A 23,729-nucleotide genomic window follows, 5' to 3' on the forward strand; every position below is an offset into this window, starting at 1 on the left:
AACCCCACTTCTGCGTATATGTACAAAGGAAATGAAATCAGAATGTCAGAGAGACATCTGCCATGTTCATTGCAGCTCTAGTCACAATTGCCAAGATGTGGACTCATTCTAAGTGTCCATCAAGGGATGAATGGATAAAGCAAATGTGGTACATACATACAACGGAATATTCCTCAGCCTTTAAAAAGAAGGTGATCCTGTCCTTTGCAACAACACTGATGAACCTCGAGGACATTAGGTTAAATGAAATAAGCCAGGCACAGAAAGAAAATTATTGCAGGACCTCACTTACATGTGAAATCTAAGAAAGCCAAACTCACAGAAGCAGAGATTAGAATAGTGGTTCCCAGGGGCTGGACTAGGTGGGGTGGGGAAGGAGGACAGCTTGGTCAAAGGGTACAAAGTTTCACTCAGACAGGAGGAATGCGTTCCAGACGCCTACTGTATAGCATGGTGACTATACTTAATAACACCGTACTATATACTTGAAAATTGCTAAGAGAGATTTCAAATGTTCTCACCAGAAAAAAAAAAAAATGACATGTGAGGTAATAGATATGTTAGTTTGATTTAATCATTCCACAATGTATACACACACCAGAACATCACCTTATATCCCATAAATATATATGATAAATTTAAAAAATAATGATTCATTGCCCACATAACTGATATTACTAATAATAATAGCTAACATTTATTGAGCCATCTCTATGTGCCAGGCACTGTTGTACACACATTACGTGAATTAAATTCCCATAAGTGTTTTCATTAGCCTCATTTACACATAGGGAAACTGAGGCATGGAGAGGACCAGTATTTTGCTCAGTGTCAGAAACTCAAGTGGAAGAATCTGGAAACAAAGGCAGGCAGTCTGACTGCAGAGTCTGCATTCTTCCCCACCAGGCTGCTCGCTGTTTCCTGACATGGATGTGGTGTAAGAGAAAACCCCCCCCACACACTCTCCGACCCCCACCCCGACCCTCCCCTAGTACCACCCACATCATGCTCTCAGAGCCAACTGGAGCTCGGCCACCATGCACTCCTATGTCCATTTAACATTTCTGCTTTTTATATTCAATATACAGATAGGGATACAGATTTCGCCTTTTGAAAAGATTTTGGCCTTTTCCCTGTCTTTAACACAGGCAGACGAGACAAGCCACTTGCCTGCATTTGGAAACTTACGTGTATTGGTGAGGCGGGGTCGGGCTGAACGCTCTAAAACACAAATCAGAAGTGTCTGTGTCATCATCTCATGCTCTCAAGGCTACGTTAGTGAGAACACATGTTACTGGTAAGAATTAGATGAGACCTTGCCTTTAACAGGGAATACTGGCAGCTGGCCATGACCAGGCAGAAGAGGAGCACCCACATGTCTTTGCAAAAGCCTCGGCTCAGCGTCAGAAATCCGAGGAGGGAGACCAGGACAATGAGTAAAACCGCCAGCACATTCTCCTTGACATCTTCAGTCCTGTGCAAAGTACACAAAGACAAAGGAAAGGAAAGGTAAGTTTGTCCGCTTTTAAACAGAGAATACCTGCGTGCTTCTAAAATGACAGACCGTGACAGCACAGTAGTTACCTTAAGCAACCCTCTATATTGGCTGCAAGATTTCAAGGTTTCTTTCTTTCCTCATTCCTGTGCTTTATAAACAAGAATCCAGGTTTTGGCCCCAGATTTCTATCATTGAAGCAAATGAAGTATCGGCCCCGTGGATCTCCTTAGCCACTAAATGAGGTTTACTGGCGAGAGGCCGTTAACGATTCCATCCACAACCACGAAATGTGTTTCATATAAAGAGCTTCGCTGGCTCCTTTCAATGGGGCGGGGGTCGCATGAACACCTGGTGAAGGCAGGAAATTGCTCCCAGACACAGTCTTTGGAGCCAGGGTTTGCTACCCAGTTTCGGAAGCTCAGAGAGCTCCGGCCAGAGAGCTGAGAGGGAGTTGCAACCTCCCGAAGGTGCAGAGGGCCTGCCATGGGGTGTGCCGTGGCCACACTGTCTCACTGGGTGATTTTTTTTCTTGTGGGACTCCCCATGCAAGGGACAAAGGGACAAGGTAAGGGAGTTTTAGGGTACTGATAGGAGGGGGCTTCAGGGCTGGATCCTGAAACCTAAGCAGGATGCAGGATGATAACTGACTGCAACTGCAAACTCCTGGGCTCAAATGATCCTCCCACCTTGGCCTCCTAAGTAGCTGGGGCTGTGGGTGCATGCCCCCATTCTCAGCGAATTTTTCTTTCTATTTTTTGTAGAGGTAGAGTCTTGCTATATTTCCCAGGCTGCAAGGGCTGCGAGATGGGAGAGAGCTGGTGGGTCACAGTGCTAGAGAGGATTGGGGAACCGGTAGAGGGAGGTAGAGGGAGATATGAGCAATGAGCAGAGACCAGGCTTAGGACTCCAGAGGTGGAAGACTTCTATGGGAGGAAAAACATGCAAGGTGGGGCCATGGGAGGGAGTGGCAGAAATGGAGTAAGGGGCCGGGCGTTGTGGCTCGTGCTTGGAATCCCAGCACTTTGGGAGGCTGAGGTGGAACGATTGCTCGAGGCCACGAGTTCAAGACCAGCCTGGGAAATATAGCAAGACCCCATGTCTACAAAAAAAATAGAAAGAAAAATTAGCTGAGAATAGGGGCATGCACCCACAGTCCCAGCTACTTATGAGGCTGAGGTGGGAGGATCATTTGAGCCCAGGAGTTTGAAGTTGCAGTGAGTTATCATGAGCTCACTGCATTCCAGCCTGGGTGACAGAGCGAGACACTGTCTCTAAAAAAGTGTAAATTAAACAATGGAGCAAGGGAGGATGACGTGGACCACGAGGTCAGGAAACAGAGGCCCAGGGTTCAGATGAGTCATTCACAGGAATTCTGGGCATACTTCTTACCTCACCATTTTTTGCTCCTATACATGTTGGTTGCCCTCACTAAACTGTGATCGTTTTTAAGACAGGGATAAGTGGCTACTTCATGTCTGGCATGAAAGCAATCGTGAACATTTTTAAAAAAAATGAATAGACTATGTTTTAGAGATATTTGAGATTCAAGGTAAAACCGAGGGGAAAGCACGGAGTTCCCACATACCCTCCTCCCATGGACGCACACGCACAGGCTGCACCACGACCAGCACAACTGATGAACCTGCACTGACACGCCATTGTCACCCAAAGTCCACGGTTTACATTAGGGTTCGCTCTTGGCATTGTGCGTTCTATGGGTTTAGGACAAATGTATCCATCATTATAATACCATACAGAGAAGCTTCCCTGCCCTAAAAATCATCTATGCTCCACCTATTTGTGCCTCGCCCACTCTAACCCCTGGAAACCACTGGTCTTTTATTGTCTCCATGGTTTCGCCTTTTCCAGAAAGTCATAGAGTTGGAATCTTTATAGTAAGTAGCCTTTTCAGATTAGCTTCTTTCACTTAGTACGAAGCATTCAAGGTTCTTCCATGTCTTTTTGTGGTTCGATGCCTCATTTCTTTTTATCCCTTATAATATTACAGTGGGTGGATGTATCATAGTTTACTTTTCCGTATACCTATTGAAGGGCATCTGGGTTGCTTCCAAGTTTCAGCAACTATGAATAAAGCTGTTATAAACATTCATGTGCAGGTTTTTGCATGGGCATAAACTTTCAGCTCATCTGGGTAAATATCAAGGAGTGAGATTGTTAGGTCGTGTGATAAGAACATGTTTAGTTTGGTAAGAAACTGCAGAACTATCTTCCAAAGTGGCAGTACCATTCTGCATTCCTGCCAATGATGACTGAGAGAGCCTACAGCTTTGCATCCTTGGTGTTCTCAGTGTTTCAGGTTTCTGCCACACTAATAGGTGTGTGTAGTGGTATTTCGTTGTTTGCAATTCTCTAATGACATATGAGGTGGAACATCTTTCCAGATGCTCATTTTTTGTATCTTCTTTGGTGAGGCATCTGTTCAGACCTTAAGCCTATTTTCAAGTTGTTCATTTTCTTACTGCTGAGTTTTAAACATTCTTTGTATGTTTTGGATAACAGTCCTTTGACGGATATGTCTTTCATAAATGTTTTCTTCCAGTCTGTGGAACATTTTTAACGAAGGAATAAATGAGTGAAAACGAACCCAAATCTAATGCTGACACCTGATGTCCAATAGCTAAAGAAAACAGGGGAGAAACAGCTAAGGATAAAACTCAAGGAAACACAATTAAGTGCAAGAATCATTTGGTAGGGACTTTTTATATATAATTACAGACAGATAGATGATTGACTGATAGATATAGATTTAAGAGATTCAAAGAACTGGAAAAATAAATGACTGCAGTAAAATAAGTTTGGAGCTTCACCTGCCAAGAAGCGCAGCCTTGGGCCTCCCATAGAAAGGGGGGCAAGAGCCAGGGGAAGGAAATGATGGTTAGTTTGTCTGGACTGCAGCTGACATACTACAGAATAATACAAGCAAGGTAACACAGGAATGTACAGAAAGGTCAAGTATGCGGAGATCATGATGCTCAAGTTAAATTTTTTTAAAAAACTATTTGGGGGAACTAAAATAGATTTGGCCAAAAGGGAAATTTGTGTGTCATTTATTTTCCACTATGCACTTTTAATACAGCTAAATATATTTGGTTAGTGCCAGTTCATGCAACAAAATCCACTACGTGTTCTTCATTGTGCTCATAACATCTTGATGTACACTTAAAAACATCTAGGAGCCCTGGAAATAAAACGAAACAAATTTCAAAGGAAGAAAAACAAAACTTTTTTCTATTTGGAGGGAAGGAATGAAGTTCCTAAAAAAGTATTTTTCTCCCAGATTCTCCTCCACCAGGAAGGACTCCATTACTCTCCCCTCAGGTCTCCACCACTCCCCTCCCGTGGTCTCTCATTTAAGCTACATTTAAATACTGAGCTAAAAAGTTTACTCACTGGGCAGGGGGTGAGGTGACTAAGGCTGTACTTTTGGAAGAGGTTTACATGCTACACCGGAGGGGAAAGAGACCAGGGCAAGGATAAACAACACTCCCTGGAGAGGTAACCAGAGCCCGGGAAATCGACATGGCTGTGGACTAGGCAAGGACCCCTGACTCTACGACATAATTCATCCATACAGACCCCAAATGGATTATGTACAGTGACGCACTGATGGGAAGAATAAAGATCTCTCCAAGATTTCAATCTGGTTGAAAAAAGATCATGGTGGAATCAATGGCAGAAATTGGGAAGAGGAGCTGATTTTCAAAGGGAAGTTAGTTCATTGGTTCATGCAACAACAGTGGTCAGCCCTGCTCTAGCTGCTGGGATACATCAGTGAACAAAAGGGATGGAGCTTCCTTTCTAGTAGGTGGTGCCGTAAAGTAAATATGGACCCAAAAAATCAAGTATATTATATAGTATGCAAAGGCAATAAGTGCAACAGAAGAAAGAATAGAGCAAGATGCAAGGAAAGGTGAGGGGGTTGGCCGTGCGGATATGGGGGAAGAAGGTTCCAGGCAGAGGGAATTGCCGGTGTCAAGGTCTTGGGCTGCAGGGTTCCTGGCACGGCTGGAAAACAACAAGAAGGCCAGCGGGGGTGGGGAAGAGTGCAGGGTGATGGTGGGAGATGAGGTCAGAGAGCACAGGAGTGGCTACAGCGTGGGGGACTTGTGGGCACTGTGAGCACTTGGGTTTTCATTCTGCATGAAATGGGAGCCGCTGCAGGGTGGTCAGCAGAGCAAGGACATTGAAAAGCCTCACTGTCTTGTGTTAGGAGCAGTGCACGGGGGAACACGTAGAAGTGGGAAGATGCCAGTGCAGGAACCAGGTGAGAGATGAAATGGCTCAGACCAGGTGGTCGCATTAAAGCTGGAAAGGCGCAGTGGATCCATTTGGAAGGAACAGTGACCACAGCTTCCTGTGAGAGACTGAATTCAGGTGTGAAAGGAAAGGAGACTCAGGGATGACTGCAAGACGTCTGACCAGAGGAACTGCAAGGATGGCTTGTCACGAGTTGAGATGGGGAAGGCCACAGGTGAAGCAGGCCTCGGTGTGGTCGAGAAGAGGGGCTCAGTTTGGACTATGATCGTGAGACATCAATTTGGTAGCTGGATATACAAGTCCAGAATACAGGAGATGGGTCCAAGTTGGAGATATAAATCTGAGAGTCACTGGTATATTTAATGTTACAAGACTGAATATAATGACCAAAGAAAAGAGAGCAGATAGAGAAAGAAAACAGACCAAGAGCCATGGCAGCTGCTGGGGATTCTAACATTAAGGGGTTGAGAGGCAGAGGAACCTGTAAAACTTTCCTTCCTATGAAGGAGCGGCCAGCAAGGCAGAAGGAAAACCAAGAAAGGGCTTGAGAAGAAGCCAAAAGAAGAACATCTACCAGGAAAGAGGAGAAATCGACTGTCAAATACTGCGAATGGGACTAGTAACATAAGAACTGAAAGACAGGTCAATGGTGACCTTGACAAGGTCAGGTTCAAAGGAGCATTGGGCCTGGAGGAACCGGAATGGAACAGGATTCCAAAAGGAGAAGAGGAACTGGACACACGCACAGGCAACCCTTCGAGGAGTTTTGCCGCAAAGGGGAGCAGAGAGATGGGACGGTAGCTGGTGAGAAAGTCAGGTCAAGAAAGGATTTTTAAGGATGGGAGATGTAAGAGCACATTCTCACAGTAGCAGTGATGGCAGTGAGTTCAGCTGGAGAAGCACGGATGATTTCCTCTCTACCTGGCTCGTAGCTAGCTCCTGTTCTTATAATAAGAGAAAATAAGCAAGGAGATTAGGACAAGTTCAAAAATATCTGAATAGAATGAATGGAGAACTACAAGTGTGTTAGAAGAGGCTACAATTATAGCAACCATGAAGCTACTGCTCAGAGACTAAGGCAAGATTTTCAGGGAAGAACAACCTCGACACAAGAGTTAGGTGAAACATACCAGGTGGAAAGACTTTAACCAATGGAAGTTTATAGCACTGGTCAGCTCAGTTTCAGTGCTTGATACCCACTGATTCTTCCACTTCCTACCCAGCTCTTACAGTGTTTTTTATTATGCATACTTTGTCTTTCTACACTTTAAATTTTAGCGATTCAAGTTCTTTCATCCACTTTGCATATAATGCCCCCCACTGAATCTCGAAGGCAATATATTTATGCCTTTGGAAATAAAAATTTAGCTATCAAAATAAAAAAGTATAAAATTTATTGTGGAAATTTCTGGGGGTTTTTTTTGAAACAAATCTTTTGAAAACACTGCGGTCCACAAAAGCTGCATTGAAGTGGAGACGTCTTACGCCTGGGAATCTGCATTTTTATAGCACTCCCTGCCCTGTTTGGGGCTTACACTCTCCTTGCAATGTTCCCAAACTGCTCAGGTTTTCTAGGTCAGTGTTTTGGGTTTCTTCCTCCTTCCTTGCTGTGAGCTGTGGGTTCATGCAGTCTCTTTCCTCCTCTTAATTGACTCCGAACTATAAAGCTGGATCACCCATCCTGCTCACAGATGACTTCATGTAGGCTAAGGGTCTAAATTTTAGTGTCTGGATTTGACAACATCTATTTCGGCTACCTGAAATTTTTTTATTCATTTTTCTTCTTTCTGAGTTCTGGACCACATTCCTGGTAATAATAATGATGATAATAGGCCGGGCGCGGTGGCTCACGCCTGTAATCCTAGCACTCTGGGAGGCCGAGGCGGGTGGATCGCTCAAGGTCAGGAGTTCGAGACCAGCCTGAGCAAGAGCGAGACCCCGTCTCTACTAAAAATAGAAAGAAATTATCTGGCCAACTAAAATATATATAGAAAAAATTAGCCGGGCATGGTGGCGCATGCCTGTAGTCCCAGCTACCCGGGAGGCTGAGGCAGTAGGATCGCTTAAGCCCAGGAGTCTGAGGTTGCTGTGAGCGAGGCTGACGCCACGGCACTCACTCTAGCCCGGGCAACAAAGCGAGACTCTGTCTCAAAAAAAAAAAAAAAAAAAATAATGATGATAATAGCAACTGATATTTAAAGAACTCTTTCAGTGGGCTAAGGTGATTTCATCCTCATAACCTCCTCATGGTATAGGTTTTCCCTGTCTCACAGATAGGAAAGCGAGGCACTGAAAGGTTTCGCAGCCATCCTAAGATCACAGCACTAATAAGTAGTGGGGACTGGATTTGATTCCCAAGGGCCACCTCCAGAGCCCAGGGGCTCCCACACCAAGTAAAGTATCTATGGATGAGGCAGTAGTGCTATTTCTAGGTCATTCCGAAGCATAAAATCTAAAAACTCATTGTCATTTGCAAGAAAGGGATGAAAGCCATAAAACCATGAACTTTTAAAAACCACAGTCATCTTCCTCATCCTTTGTTAGCCCTCCACGGGATTCTGAGTTAATTTTTTGTCACCAAGTACATTTCAAAACAACAAACATAGGCATCCATAGAAATATTTGTTTTTAATATGAGGGTTAACACAAGCTAGTCCAACTTTCAATAATTCCTTCGTAACAGAAAATAATTAATATTTCAAGAAAATGCCTCATTTAGCAGAATGTATTGTCTTGGATTATTAGTTAAGTATTAAATGTTTCCCTTTTTTTTTTTTTTTTTTTATTTGAGACAGAGTCTCACTCTGTTGCCCAGGCTAGAGTGAGTGCTGTGGCTTCAGCCTAGCTCACAGCAACCTCAAACTCCTGAGCTCAAGCGATCCTCCTGTCTCAGCCTCCCGAGTAGCTGGGACTACAGGCATGCACCACCATGCCCGGCTAATTTTTTCTATATATATTTTTAGCTGTCCATATAATTTCTTTCTATTTTTAGTAGAGATGGGGTCTCGCTTTTGCTCAGGCTGGTCTCGAACTCCTGAGCTCAAACGATCCGCCCACCTCGGCCTCCCAGAGTGCTAGGATTACAGGCATGAGCCACTGCGCCCGGCCTAAATGTTTCTCTTAAGTGTGTGTCCCTCGAGTGACATAGTGTTAGGAAAGCCCATTATAACTCCATTCCCTGACTTGTGGGTCCTGAAATTTACTGTTATAATTTGGCATGACTACAGTTTTTTCTTACGTGATCACACCGGTGAAGATATTACTGCAACAAGCAGTCAGTGGGGGCCCAATCACAGGGCAGGCAACCAGTTTCCCCATTGTCCACACTGGCTGGCACTCAACTGCACAGCTCGGCAGTTGCTAAGGCAGCGTTAACAACAGTATCTTGAATGTTTAAACCAACCTCCCAGTCGGAGCTACTCAGCCCTTGAAGATCACAGTACCGTCCTTGGCACATCTTGAGGTAGAGAGGACAGAAATGGGCCCTAGCCCCTTACCTGGCCCCATCTCCACCATGCGTTACCCCATTCTAACCTCCCTTGTCTGCCTTCCCAGCCAGTAACCACATCTCCAGCCCTACAGCAGTTTATCCTGAGGAGCAATGGTAATCAAAGGAGAGAGGAAAAGGGTTTGGGGGAAGGATTAATATTTAAGTTCGTGGACATCAGACAGAAGTGAGCAATGAGAATCTGACCTGTCTGGGGAAGAGGCAGAAATCACCAACTTCATCCCCTTCCTCTCCCCATGTCCACACCCAGTCAAGCCAGGCCCTGTGTCAAAGATGGAGCCTCAAGCTTTCCCACAAAAATGGGGCAAGATATGAGTAGACCGAAGCATAATACTGTCCCCAAAGCTAACCTTAAATATGAACTATGTTATCCAATTCTCATATCTCCCATTGCAACTACTAAATTACACCTGTTTAAGTTTTCAGGATCTTACTGGCTTTGACAGTGGGTTGGCAGCAAGGAGGTGCACAGCTTGAAACCATTCTAGGGAACCTAAGCAAGTGGCAGTTTTCCTTTTAGAAGCATGCAATTGTTGTGTGTTTCAATGGTACATTTGCATGCTCAGCCGCTTACCGATCCAGTAACGCCAACAAGGTAAGTCGATCGTACCAGACTTTGATCCACTTGCCAGGGAAAATGATAAATTTGTAAAACTGCTCTCGGTTAAATTTTCCTTGTGTTGAAGAACATGACGAGTCTTCCAGATCCTGACTCACATGCTTTTAGATGCCGAAAGAAACAACAGAGAAAGGGTTTCATATTGTCATGCCATTGCCACAAATACACATCATAATTTAAAAATATAAGAGCAGATGTTCAAATTCTGAAATTTAAACATATTTCATTTAAAACGAATACTCTAAGAAAAGGATAATGATAACAAAAAGGGTCTTTCTTACCAACACACTTCAATTCCATTATAGCACACCATTAAGATTGTGCTACTCGTCACTGGAAAACGTTACTATTCATTAAGGCCAAGAAACTGCCATAAAAAATCATGCTTATGAAAGATAAGAATTCAACGAAAGATCTTAAATGACTTCATTTTTGAAAACTGTGTTACTTAATGTAATATTGAGAAAAATATTCAAATTTTACTAAGAGTAAAAAGATTTTCACTGGCGATATCTAGGTCATCGGTGAAGCCTGCCATTAAGAAAACTAAAATGGTTTTTGAAAAAAAATCTAAACGAATAAAATTGAAACATGTAGGGAAATTCGGATGCAAACATTTAGAGTTTTAACCCCAAATTCAACTCTGGCTAGCTCTAATCCAGTGGGAAAAAATTCAGTTTTGAAAAAAATGTTAATATGCATTGCTGTATATATCAAATACTTAGTGAGGGACCTGGTGCAAGGTGAGGCACCTGGTGCAAGGTGAGGAACGGGCAGTTTTCCGTGCCATCCCCTTAGCCAAGGTGGTGAAGACTGAATGCGTTTGGTTAATCCTAACAGTCAGGTCCAGCCTTAAGTGAGGTGCTTCCTATTAGACATCTCACCTTGCATTCAACACTTTGTCTCTTGTCCTCCGTGCACAGAGGCTGTTACAACCAAAGCTCTCATTCATCTCCTGCACCATTTGGCCCCTGCTTGTCACTCACTGCTCACTACTATCCCTCAGCCTTCTCTAAATGCCCCAGCTCCCTGCAGAGCTTCTATTTCTAATCTGTACATACTTTTAATTGTGGTAAAAAACAAAATAACATAAAAATTACCATCTTATCCATTTTTAAATGTAACATTCAGCAGTGTTAACTATATATTCACATTGTTGTGCAACAGATCTCTAGAACTCTGTCATCCCCAAAACCCGAAACTCTGTACCTGTTGAACAACTAACTCCCCACTTCCTCTCCCCTCGGCCCCTGGCAGCCAACCATCATTCTGTCTCTATGAATCCGACTACTCTGGGTACTTTATATAAGTGGAATCCTATGGTATTTACCCTTTCGTGACTGGCTTATTTCACTTAGCACAATGTCCTCAAAGGTCATCCATGTTGTGGCATGTGTCATAATTTCCTTCCTTTTTAAAGCTGAACGGTATTGCATGATATGTATTTATCACATTTGTTTATCTATTCCTCTGTCAGTGGATACTCTGGTTGATTCTACTCTTCAGCTATTGCGAACAGTGCTGCTATGAGCATGGGTGTGCACATATCTCTTCGAGATCTGGCTTTCAATTCTTTTGCATAGGTACCCAGAAGTAGAATTGCTGGATTATTCTAAACTATATGTTTATTCGTTTGCTTTTTCCAAAATGCGGTTAAGGCTCTAATTTCCCCTAGGTTAACAAAGATAAGGCAGAGGAGATTACAAAGAATGCAAAGACCCAGAAAAGGGATGGGGATGGGATGGAAGAGCAGCTGCGGAGGCGGCACTGGCTTTTAAACGCCTCCCACATTGCTCTTTGGCTTATAAAGCACAGGGGTGCACACGGGCAGACTACAAAGTGCCTGGCATGCGAGAGGGCAGTGCAGCTGCCTCATTAGACACCACTGCACAGCCCTCCGAGAAAGCAGACTTTACCATCGCTCCATTTCCGGAGGCTGACTCAGCTCACGGGCTGGGGTTATTCCAGACATCAAATGTTAATGCAAAAGGCATCTGGAGGGAAAGCTGATCCATCATGAAGGCAACACACAGGAGGAGCTGGACTGAATGATTATGGGAAAGTTCACATTGTAAGTGCCACTCGTGCCTGGAATTCTATTCCAACATAAGAGAGCTTCGCGGAAGCTGTCTGCTGTCATGTCAGCAAGAATAGTTTCTTGTTTGAATGATGATGAACTTGTGGTTGATAGTAAACTTCCCCCCAAAGTGGGTCCTTCCCCTTGATGTCCCATGGACAAAGGGTGTAATAGAGGCGCACAGGTGCCCATGGTTGACTGTCTTTGTGCTGTGGGAATCCGCGTATGATGCGTCAATGGGGCCAGAGTAAGCAACAGCCGAGGTGATGGCCTCTTTCCAATAGCAAGAAAAACACCTCCTTAAATCGAGGTTCCATGTTATATCCTAAGTGGGAAGCTGCAGCCCCAAGGCCACATGTGGCCCTCTGGATCCCCAGGCACAGCCCCTCAACCAAATCCAAACTTCACAGAACAAATCCCTTGATTAAAAGGATGTGTTCTGTAAAATTCGGATTCAGTCAAAAGGCCCCCCTCAAGGATCCAGGAGGCCGCGTGTGGCCCCGAGGCCGCAGGGTCCCCACCCCTGGACCTTACCTGTTAGAAAAGGTCAGTATAAAATGAAATCACGTGAAGACTATGTTTGCAGCTTTTGTAAAACTTATTAAAGATTTTGGCGTACTGTGCTGTTGGTTGCTTAAATGAAAATCCTTATTTGAAAAAAAAAACCTCATAATTTAATGGAAGAAATGATTTAATTTCTTTTTATGGGAAAATAAGGTTCATAGAATTTCGTTTTTTTCCCCTAGATGCCAAGGAAGCCCAGTGCTGTATGCACGGACAAACTGACCAAAAAGCTATCTATGCTTCTGAGTTATTAAGCCTTTGCCAAAGAACACCTGTGTCACATTGCCCAGTAAGTCAGGCCTGCAAGTTTAATTCTACGATTCTGAGACAGAGATTAGAAAATGGGGAGGCGGGAGGACAGGGTACAAGGTAAGCTTTGGCTCTTTTTAAAAAACAAGATGATTGCATTTGCTCACATTCCCCATACAGATGTATTCACAGCATAATACCCAAGGTTCATTTAATCAATCTGAATTATCAAGAACAGCTTCGCCTATTATCAGTATATCCTGTTTAAAAGGGCGGCGAAGCACAGAGTACCTTTTAGAAATACTTTTGGTGGAATTAAAAAAAATCTAAGAATGTCAGAGACTACCCACTCGCTAGATACCTGAAAAATTCCACTATTCAAAATAATGCTAGCTTCAACAGTTCCAGATAACTAATAAGAATTTTGATATTAATAATCGCTACCAATTATGAAAGTCATAATTTTGCCATGTATTATCTGTAATCCTTAAAAGCTTACAGTAACTCTTCCAAGTGGGTGTTATTCTGTCCATTTACAGTCTGAGAAACTGAGGCTCCGAGAAGTCAGGTCACTGGCCCAAGGTCCTACGTTAGGAAAAGGTTTGCGGGAAGCCCAGGCCTGGGCTCTTTCTGCAACGCTGCTTACGGGGCCCAGGTGAATCCAGGCACCCAGCAGTGGTCATTAGCAAAGTGAAAGCCACCTTTGCAGCAAAACAAATAGAGCTCAAGAGACAATACCTGAGTCCAGTTGTGAAAGAACAAGTTAAAAGCACGAATCTGAAAAGGAAACCAGCTAATGGACACCGGCAAAAATAATTAGAATGAGGAATAACGGGTTACAAGCAATGTTATTTAAAACAAATTTAAAGTCAGATTTGAGACTTTGAGGGTGAACCATAGCTAATAAAAACCGATTCGAAGGCCTATCCTGTGGAAGAGAGCAAGTGATCAGCTTTATGGAACCTCCCGGAAGTCAGAACAGGCTCAGGTGGATTTAAATAGCAGGCCTCCTTTGGGGGGGATCTTCAGATTATTAAAGGTTCTCAGAAGGTCTGTGTAGGTTTTACCTGAAAGGGCAGGGGAAGGGAGACAGGATGGAAGAGTGAAGAGCAGACAGTATAAAAAGCGTCCTTTGGCGCACCATGTGCAACTCCTAAGAGCTCTCAAGCCCAGCATGGGAAGGGGGACTTGGTGAGGACTCGGTTTAGTGTCAGGAGTGGGCTCAGGGGACATCACAGCAGAGGCTGCCAAGGAGGATGTGAGAACTGGAGGACGCAGTAGTGACTAAAGGACAAATGGAAAGGAACCCTGAGTCAGGGTCCCTCCAGTGCCCCGAGTACCAGGGCCCTCTGCAACCGAAGTCTCCTTAGATATCAAACCCCAGGTGAAATAATGCCTGACCCCCAAGATTTCCCATAAAACTAAGGGAAATAGGAGAGTATCCAGCACAATGCCATGCACACAACTCGTGGTCAAAACATGCAAGTGGAATGTGAATTGCATCTAGATATGAACAACAGTTTGAAGGACAAAGCATATAAAGCAAATATAGGATGATATTATTATATTAGTGGCTCTATTTAGCAGCCAGAATTCGTAACAAATCGTATAGATTCTAAACACATTACAGACAGTCCCTGACTTACAATGGTTCAACTTACAATTGTTCACCTTTACAATGGTGTGAAAGTAATAGGCAATCAGTAGACTATCAATAAGTTACATGAGATATGTAATATTAATACTTGATTATAAAATAGGGTTTGTGTTAGATGATTTTGCCCAGCTGTGGGCTACAGTTAAGTGTTCTAGGCATGTTTAAGATAGGCTAGGCTAAGCTATACTCTATGATAGGTTAGGTATATTACATACATTTTCAACTTAAGATATTTTCACAGGGGGACAGCCCAGCCCCATCATAAGTCAAGCATCTGTATTTAAATGAACTTCTGAATATGATAAACGAAAAGTATGCAAATGTTGGTTTTTCTTTTTAAAGCCTTACTATACTTTCAAATAAAAGAATATATATGATGAAAAATAAATATGTTACGGTATTATAATTGAAAACTCATCTTTTGGATCTAAATAATTATTTCAACTGTTTTACCTGTTAGTAAATGTCAATATTCTTATGAATTCTCATTAATTCTCTAATAGCAAAGTGGGATGTATAATAAATGCTACCTTTCTATATCCTAGAATAACAGTTGGCCGGGTCTAGCGCTGGGCCCCTCTGCAATTCTCATCAATTTCGATCAGTTTAGGGCCAAGGAACTGCTTGGCTTTCATGCTATCCACAGTAATAATAACACCACTGTCATAGACTTACATAGAGCTTTAGAGTTTACAAAGTACTTTCATACACAATACTATCTCACGCTTAACGTGAGACGACCCGAATGAGTTTGAGACCAGATCCAGGTGAGGGAAGCAGAAATGCTGTATTCCTACAGATCCAATGCTGCTCTTGGGTAGACTGGGCTACCTCTCAACCAGCGGTGTAACAAAGAAAATGTTTCAAGGTGATTACTCAAGTGCTGGCCCATATAACACAAAGGGAAAATGAAAGATTTTAAAAGTTACGGTAATAAGTCTACAGAACATACCTTGTGGGGTTAGAAGCACATGATGGATAAACTGAGGCCCAGAGAAGTACCGGTTTATAACATGGATTCACCCAATGTTGCAATTGGTAATGTTTAAAACCCCTGAATGCCAATCTCAAGTTCAAAGGACAGATTTCCACCAATTCCAATCGTGCCCCAACCTTTGCCCTTCCATTTGTGCCTGGACTCTGGCTCTGCAACGATGATGAAGAAAAGAAACTCCCCCTCTTTTCTGCATATTATAAAAAGAAGATGACCAGCAACTTCTGGGAGCTCCCCTTGCAGGGCTACTTCATTCCATGCACCGCACTTTCTTTGTGCCAGGGAAGAATTTCAGACAAGTCTTTTCTCTGGCCTTGGCTCACCTCCTGGCCATTCACCCTGGAGAACTGGTGCTATGGTGGAATTAGAAGAGTTTGCTTGAGGTGGGGAGAGGGTGGTGCTCACAGGCTGCACTCAAGGAGAGAGAGAAGGAGGATGGGGGAAGGGAAGTGATTAAACAGTCATCTTCAGAGCCCTATTTCTGCAGGACCTATCTAAGAAATATCTCCTGTTGTTACCCCTGTGCCTCCAGGCTCCAGGAACACGAGGCACGCCACACCGGCTTTCCGTGTCACCTCCAGGCCCTTGGCTAGGTTTCTCTGCCTGGACACTGTTACCTCGTTTTTATCTGGGTAACTTCAACTCATCCTCCACGCTTAAGCCAAAGTGTCACCTCGCTGAGGAAGCCACTCTGATCCCATTTCCTGGCCTGGGGCTTCCCCTGTGTCCCACTGCATCCGAGCCCATTGCGATCACAGTCTCTGTCACATGGAGCTGAAATGGCCGACTTGCTGTTAAACTTCTTAAAGGCAGGGACAGTGTTTTTCCACCACCGTATCCATCTCCTGGCACAAGACTGAAGGCACCGTCAGCCCACAATAAATACTTGTTGGATAATGAGAAGGAAACCAACTTATTTTTATTTTGTGGCTGAAACCTAATTGAATTCCCCAGGGATATCAACTAAATTTAAAAAACTAAATAGTACAACTAAAAATTTTTTTCTAGTATAAGACCTTTGTAGATATCTACTCAGGGTCTAAATATGAGACTGGATCGTAGTCCTCATATTTCCCCCCTATACACATATATAGTAAAGTATAAAATTTTTAAAAATTTTACTTAAAGTTAAGAAGGTTGAAGCAGTCAATGAATTCGGTTAAGTGACTAACAATGGAACACTACAGAGGAATTTATGCCTCATTAGCATTATCATTCCACTTACAGGATTTTAAATGTCAAATAGGGAGCCGGGTAACTGTTTCTGATTTATTCTTGCGGTATTTACTTATTTTCGGGTTTCTGATCTAACCAGTATGTTTTTGAGATATTAAATCAATGGATTTGTACCTTTGATAACTCAAAGTTCCTAATTTCCCTGTGGCTCTGCTATTCATGGAATCAATGGTGTTCACATCTTTCCAAACTATCTCAATGTTTTCACCAAACTTTCTTGGGGGTTCAACACTAACATTCTGGAGGGGGAAGGGTGCTTTTCCATGTCTATTTCTGAAAAAAGTGCAGGGTTCTCAGAGAAAGCACACTGTGCAGGGTCCCATGTGCAGGGCTTGCTGTGAGGACTACAGGGGAGCTGAGGGTGTGGCCTCACACACCTTGAACAGGGCACCACGCATGAAGTGTGCAGTTGGGGTCTGAGGCCCTCCAAGGTACAGGAAAGACTGGTGAGCCCAAAGAGATGGGTGGAGAGGAGGGGGCTGCAGAATGCAGGGTCCTCAGAGCAGGGGGCAAATGGCAAGGTCTCTGCTGGTCAGCGGGTGGCAGGCCCAGCACCATGGCCAACCCAAGCAGGAGCACCACACAGCACAGCCAGTGACGAGGCTGGTGTAGGTATCTGAGGGGCTGCTCCGCCGCCAGAGGTGCCCCTCTCCCCTCCACTTCCCCCCACGGTTCAGGAATGCCATCCCCTGTCCCCAGAGGCCCTGGAAAGGAGAAGAGGGAGGTGAGCCTGAATACATAAAAGGGAGGAAACAGTCTTGAAAGACTGATTCTTCGAATGGGCTAAATATTTGTTCCCATAGAAACTCCTTCAAGCCTTAAGGACTGAGTCACCCTTAAGTGGCACTTTTAAGTCAAGTCCCCCTTGCATTCCCCACAACAGTGGGAGTAAGGGCTCCAGAGCGATGCATGGTCAGTTAAAAGATAATTCAACAATTTCTTGCACATCTGAGCCATAGTGTATACATTTCCACCCACTGTATTATCAAGCATCCTTTGGAAAAATTTGGTTAACCTATCATAAAAACAAATACAAAAGTATTATTTTTTCAAAGGTAGGTTTCCCTAGAATGAACTGAAACATTGCCAGGAGGAAGGTAAACACAGAAACAAACAAACAAAAAAAACCTTCACACTAACATGACATTATCCTGTCTGTAATCCTCTTCCCTCAATCTGTACCAACAGAAACCCACCTTTCTCCAAGGTCTAACCCAGGGGTCCCTTCTGAGACGCCTTTCCCCTTCCCCCTCCTCTGAACCACCCCGGATTGAACCTACAGCTCCAGCTTCCTGTCTGGGTGTGTGTCTAACCTCCCATGTTATCTTTGGCTTTGAAGCTTTGGCTCTGCCTCCCTAGAGTCTCGTTAAAGGTTCACTGGATAAGTGAGCGAACATTAATAAATTATCTCTTCGTAACAGAATGGAAGGCTTCATATTTTAGACCTCTTGATGATAAATGTCACTTGCCCCAAGAATAAAGTCTCTCTTCGAGTCAAACACTTAAGAATCTTTGAATCTTTAAGACACAAGACCATAATGAATTAATGTTTCCAAAAAAACAGATATTTTCCAAACCACGGGGGGGGGAAAAAAAGCAACCTAACCCAGCGAGCTCTTGAGAGATTTTTGCACATCCTGGAAACCAAAGATCAATGTGAATGAATGTCTAACGTGTTTTGAAAAGCAATTAAGACAGTGGCAATCCTGTTAATGTCAACAGAGGTGACCTGTTATCTACGTGGTTTCTTTCCACATTCACTCAGTAGACTACCATGCAGTGATAGACCAGGTCATCCAGCCTGGAAACAGGGCTGAAGATCCCCTCCGTCCACAGCACCCACAAACAGCAACTCTGCGTGGTACAAACCCGTGGGGTCTCTGGCTGGGTTCTCCGAGCCACCATCAGCAGCAGCTGTTGCTGAAGGGCACTGACTGCAGGGTCTCCAGAAGATGGATCTTGACTTTCAGAAGTTGTGGTGCTGGAGGAGCTGACCTGCATCTCCCTGAGGATGGGCGAAACAAAAGTTATGGTTACCTAGAAATACCAGAAGTCATCTCTTTAGTATCCACGAACACAAGGGCGCTAGGGATTACCCATGCAGGAGGTGCATGAGCCTTTACAGCCTTCCATGAGCAGTTGAGAGTCAAAAATTATGTCTGCAAGGCCAGCTTCAGGCAGAAGGTCAACCACTCTGCACAGGTGGAAATTATTCCAGCTGTCCAGGGTTGCAGTGTGCCATGGGGTAGGTAGGTGGATGTCTGGTGTTTTAGAGGTGACAATTTTAATTCTTTACATATTTAATGGGTGGGGTGGGAGTAGAAACAGGTTCTAGCCTCATATTTTGTGAAAACAATAAATCATTATCATGGGCTTGATAATTCCACCCCCCCAGATCAATCAGGAAGAAACTACCTCACTGCATCTCCCCCCCCCACACACCCCAAAGCAAGGAAAGTATATATTAGATAAAAGAAATGCCTCAGGTAATTGGAAAAAAAAAAAAAAAGAAAAAGAAGAGGACATTACTAAATCAGTTGTGATCTATATCTGAAATAGTTTTATTATCTTTAATCACACACAGATTGACAGGACTTAAGTTAATGGAGTTTGTTAAGCAATCTGGCATGTTTTTCTTTTGGCTGAGAAAGCAAAAACTAGGACATGCTTCCCGAGCTGATTTTTCTAGCAAGGTAGTTATAAGTTTTAGGAGACAGTGTTGGCTGCCTACCCAACAGTTATTTCTAACAGAATTCCTGCTAACATAACCCCATTGTATTAAATCATCCAAGACTGTGTGCTTTGGAAGAAAGACTAGGGCCTTCCCTAGCCCCAGGGACAAATCCTTTCTCTAAGCCATTCTCCCTGGCCAGGGCTTGGCTTTGGAATGAGAAAGTAACACAGTTCTAAGAGGTTAGAACAAACCTTTGCTCTCCTCATAGGGGAACCAAGAAGACTCTGCTGGGGATAAGGGAGTTCATGGGCAAGTTTTTCTAGTTCTTAAAAGGTAACAAAAGTAAGGGACCACCTTTCTCCTGGCCTTCAGATGCTAGTAAGAAACACTCCCCTCGGGACTGAGGGCTGAAGAGCTCAGAGATGGAAAGGAACGGGTTTCTTGACAACAGCATTGAGCCTCTGAATTCACCAACTTTGGGCCTCTTGTGTCCTGAGATGATACGTCTCATTGTGCATTTTGAATTGGGCCTTATGTTTCTTGCAGCCCAAGCTGCACTGACTAATACAGAACCCTCGGGAATATAGATGCTACAGTAATGTAATTACCTTCTGATTTATGATTTATACCTTTCGTGATAAAATTTATAACAAGTTTTTGGATCTTCCTTTTTCCTAATTCCTTACTACTATATTCACAAACATACAAGTACTTATTCTATATGAACAGTGTCTACAATACCTCTGCTATTTCACACATACACATATACACATAAACTTGTCTACGTTTTAAAGACATAACTGGTGATGCATTCAGTAAAGTACTCCTCACAAAGAACCATTTAGGAAATATATATAAAGTCATGGTTTAGGAAATGAACCGGGTAGGCTTAGTACATGGAGTTTGAAACCTGAAAAAAATCCTGTCCTTCCATTCTTTGGATGATTATTCTGTAAATAGTGCTTTTCCTTCTTGCCTATGTTAGCAGCATACTCTCTCTCGCTGACAGAGAAAAAGATCAGATGTATAAAAACACTGTTCATTCGAACTGTTCTGATCTGTACAGAAACCAGTGAGTAACGTAACTCTGTCATCTCATGGCAAAATACAAGAGAACTGAAAGTGCCTTGTTAATACAAACTCAAGAGATACCTAAAACTCAGCACATGCCAGAACTTCACCTAAACCAAAGGACTAATCTGACTACATTGTAGGTAAGGTAGGTAGTGACTATACACAGGCAGGAGTGGGAAAAGAAATGCTTGCTTAGTGCAAAAATCTAGAAGGTGTATAGCACCCTCTATCGCCAACTGAAACAAACTAAGAAAGTGACGATTGTGTAAGGTGTAACATGTTTCAGAGCAACCCTCTTCCTGCTAGTGCTCCCTGCTAGGAAACATGATACAAAAGGAAGTGTCCATACACATCAGCTTAATTTTTCCATCTTATTTAGCGAGTTTCTGATGGCAAAATAATAATAATAAGTAACATGTTTTCTTATGTAAGCCATTTAAATATCCTATTTCAAAATCTAGGGTTTGATTTTCTATTTAAAATCTTTTGGGTGAGTTCTAGAATTAAACAGAACTAGGATTAAATTATTTATATACTACTTGCTATCTGTGACTATAAACATGTTGTTTTCCTGCCTCAAATCCTCCTTATAAAATAGGGAAGGTTGTTTCCTCAGAGCGATTGTTTCAAGAATGAAATCAGACTACGCACGACGTAAACACTAAACGGTGGCTCCCGTGTTTTAGTCACTTCGTATCTGGCCCTGAGCTGTTTACTTCCTTCTACTGATTTAGGGCTTGACTTTGCTTCTTCTCAAAAAGCAACATGATCCCCATGCTTTCACAGAAACGATACATTAATTCCAGTTGTCACTATTAGCAGGCATGGGGGAAGAGTGTCTTGCCCTCGACTTATACCTGACTACCTCTTTATTTTACAAAGACAGATGCAAACAGCATATTAAGTTCCCTCTTAATTAATCTCTTTTACAAGAGTTGCTTATTCTAGATAAGGCATGAAGATGTTAAGAAAGAATCTCTTCTGAGCTGTGAGTGGTATGTCATCACAAGCCTGTACTGTCATCTGCATTGTCATGGGTCTATGGGCTCCCCGTTTGGCCAGGAGGAGATGGTCACATGCTCACAGTGAGCATAGCTCAAATGGAAAAGATTTATTCCCTTACTTAGATATATTCTCCGGGGTTCTAATAGTGTCGTTATAACCCACGTGCACTAGCTTGCCCACGAGTACCACAGAGGCTATGATGTCCACAGAAGTCACTGACGTGGACAGGTGACACAAGCCCGATCTTTGAATAATTCCTAAGTCTGTGTTCTTTGCTTGTGTCTCAGATTATTTGCTGCTTATTTTCCCCTCTTCTCGTCATAGACTGTGAGCTGCATAATAATCCAAAAAGACTGTTTTGCTAACTTAGAGCCAAAGCTTTTCCCGTATTAACACATATAATGTGAAAGCACTAAGTTCCAAGACACATTTCCTCCTCCTCCAAAACAGTCATGGAAATGGAACCATCCCAACCCTGTAGTAACTATTCTGCAAACTGCAATACACGACACTTAGCACATCTGGCCTCCATTATCCTGTTCTCTTGGTGAATTTCTGCTAAGCGAGTTTGGTTCAGGGCTATAGCAGAGATAAGTTTATTTAAACTAGATTGAGCTCCGAGCAATAGCAGAAATATTGATCAGTGGTGGAAACTTCGAAAAGAGATACCCCAGGAAGGTAATAAGGATGGGCCCAGGGCTACAGTCTAGTCTGGACCAGAATGGTGCAATTTTGTCCGGACGGAGTCGGGCCCCGGACTGGCCGGGACAACGTCCTCCATATTGGACTCCCCAGGTTTCACTTGCCTAAGCTTTGGCACCTAACAACTGGTCAGAATACATACGTGTACTTCCACATTTTCTCACTGACGTGGAAAAAACTTCTTCATCTTCCCCAGAGTCTACAAATTATAGCCTACTGGCCTCAGAGAGAAGGCCTCTGTTTTCTGCCTATCCTTCCTGTTTCTCAGGCTTCCTCAGGGAACACGGGAACAAGGCACACAGAGGGATGTCCTAGAAATGAGAGGTCACAGCAACATGTCTAATACGTGAGATATTTAAATAAAGCAGCACTGTTTTGAAAATCATAACCTGTTCTTTAGAAATTTTAACAGGGATTCTTGTTGTAAAGTTGGCAAACAACTTTTCTCGTATGTGACAGAAAATTTGTATAAGGATCTGAGAAAAAGGCAGCAACGAAGTGACAAGGCTCCAAGCGTGGGACCTGACTGCCACCATGCGGCAGCTGGGGCTGTAACCACGGGAACAGAACCACGCTGCGGCAGGGCCTCTTCCCAGGCTTCCTGGGAAAGTGCCCCGGAGAACAGAGGTCTAGCATCGACCTCACGAACCTTCCAGCCTTATGACTCTGTGCCTGGATGGAAGTGTAATCTCTTTCTAAGATGTTTAGGCAGACAAAGTAAGAACTAGAGTGGAAGGAACAGAGAATAAAAAGTGAAAAACAATAGAGAGAGAACATAGAAATTTGGGGCAGCAGAAACTACACAGGGACAGACCCCAGAAAATCATCTGCTTCTTGCGAATCTTTTCCACTTAGATCACATCTGTGTGATCAACGGTACTAAGAACCCCCAAAAGTTTGTTAAATTTGAAGAAGCATTAAACATGTCTATTACCCAGATTAACTGAGTGAAGCAGTTATACGCATGATCTCAAGTATTTGTAGAGTTGAAATTTCCAAACTATGCTTGAATGGGACATAGAACTGGACGTATCTAATACTGAAGGAAATCACAACGTGTTACTCTATAGATTGAATATCTAACTGACTCACTTCAGGGCCCCACATTCCTGCTTAGCTGTTCCAAACCAGGAGGTCACTGTTTCTTCTGACTAAAGCAAAAAACAGAGTCTAAGCAGAGATGATTATTTCTGGCGACTTTCTGCCTGCTTATCTTATTTGGGAACTGGCTAGATACTAAAACATTGTGGTTTTAGAGGACGTTCTTGAAAGTTAATCCCAATAGGTAAGGGAGGTTTTATTGAGATAAGAGTCAGAGAGACTGATAATGTCAACAAAAGAGTATGGATTCTGAGGAGGGGATAAAGATTAAGCACAGGGCTGCAATTCGCCCTTGGAGTATGGTCCACAAAGGGTCGGGGATTGAGAGCGGCTTTCAAACATGAGCCTAATTTATAAACTGAACAATATCTGTTCTGATCTTTGCTACAAAGATTCAAAACCAAATAAAAGCCAGAAAAAAGTGAATTCAGATAAATATTTACATTACCAACCTACTCTATTTTTCAAATAAAAACAAGTTGAGGTACCACCT

General features: G+C 43.2%; 1 protein-coding gene across 1 annotated transcript in view; it reads right to left on the reverse strand.

Moving 5' to 3' along the window:
- Positions 1 to 23,729, reverse strand: part of PCNX2 (pecanex 2) — a 218,865-nt gene that overhangs the window by 160,539 nt on the left and 34,597 nt on the right. Inside the window, exons 9-12 of the mRNA XM_069484552.1 lie at positions 18,550 to 18,685; positions 9,859 to 10,004; positions 1,321 to 1,474; positions 1,189 to 1,221 (exon numbers count right to left, since the gene is read on the reverse strand). Coding sequence (XP_069340653.1) covers positions 1,189 to 1,221; positions 1,321 to 1,474; positions 9,859 to 10,004; positions 18,550 to 18,685 — 469 coding nt within the window. The remainder of the gene's footprint in view (positions 1 to 1,188; positions 1,222 to 1,320; positions 1,475 to 9,858; positions 10,005 to 18,549; positions 18,686 to 23,729) is intronic.

This window comes from Eulemur rufifrons, chromosome 11 (genome assembly GCF_041146395.1).
Source record: "Eulemur rufifrons isolate Redbay chromosome 11, OSU_ERuf_1, whole genome shotgun sequence".
NCBI lineage: Eukaryota > Metazoa > Chordata > Mammalia > Primates > Lemuridae > Eulemur > Eulemur rufifrons.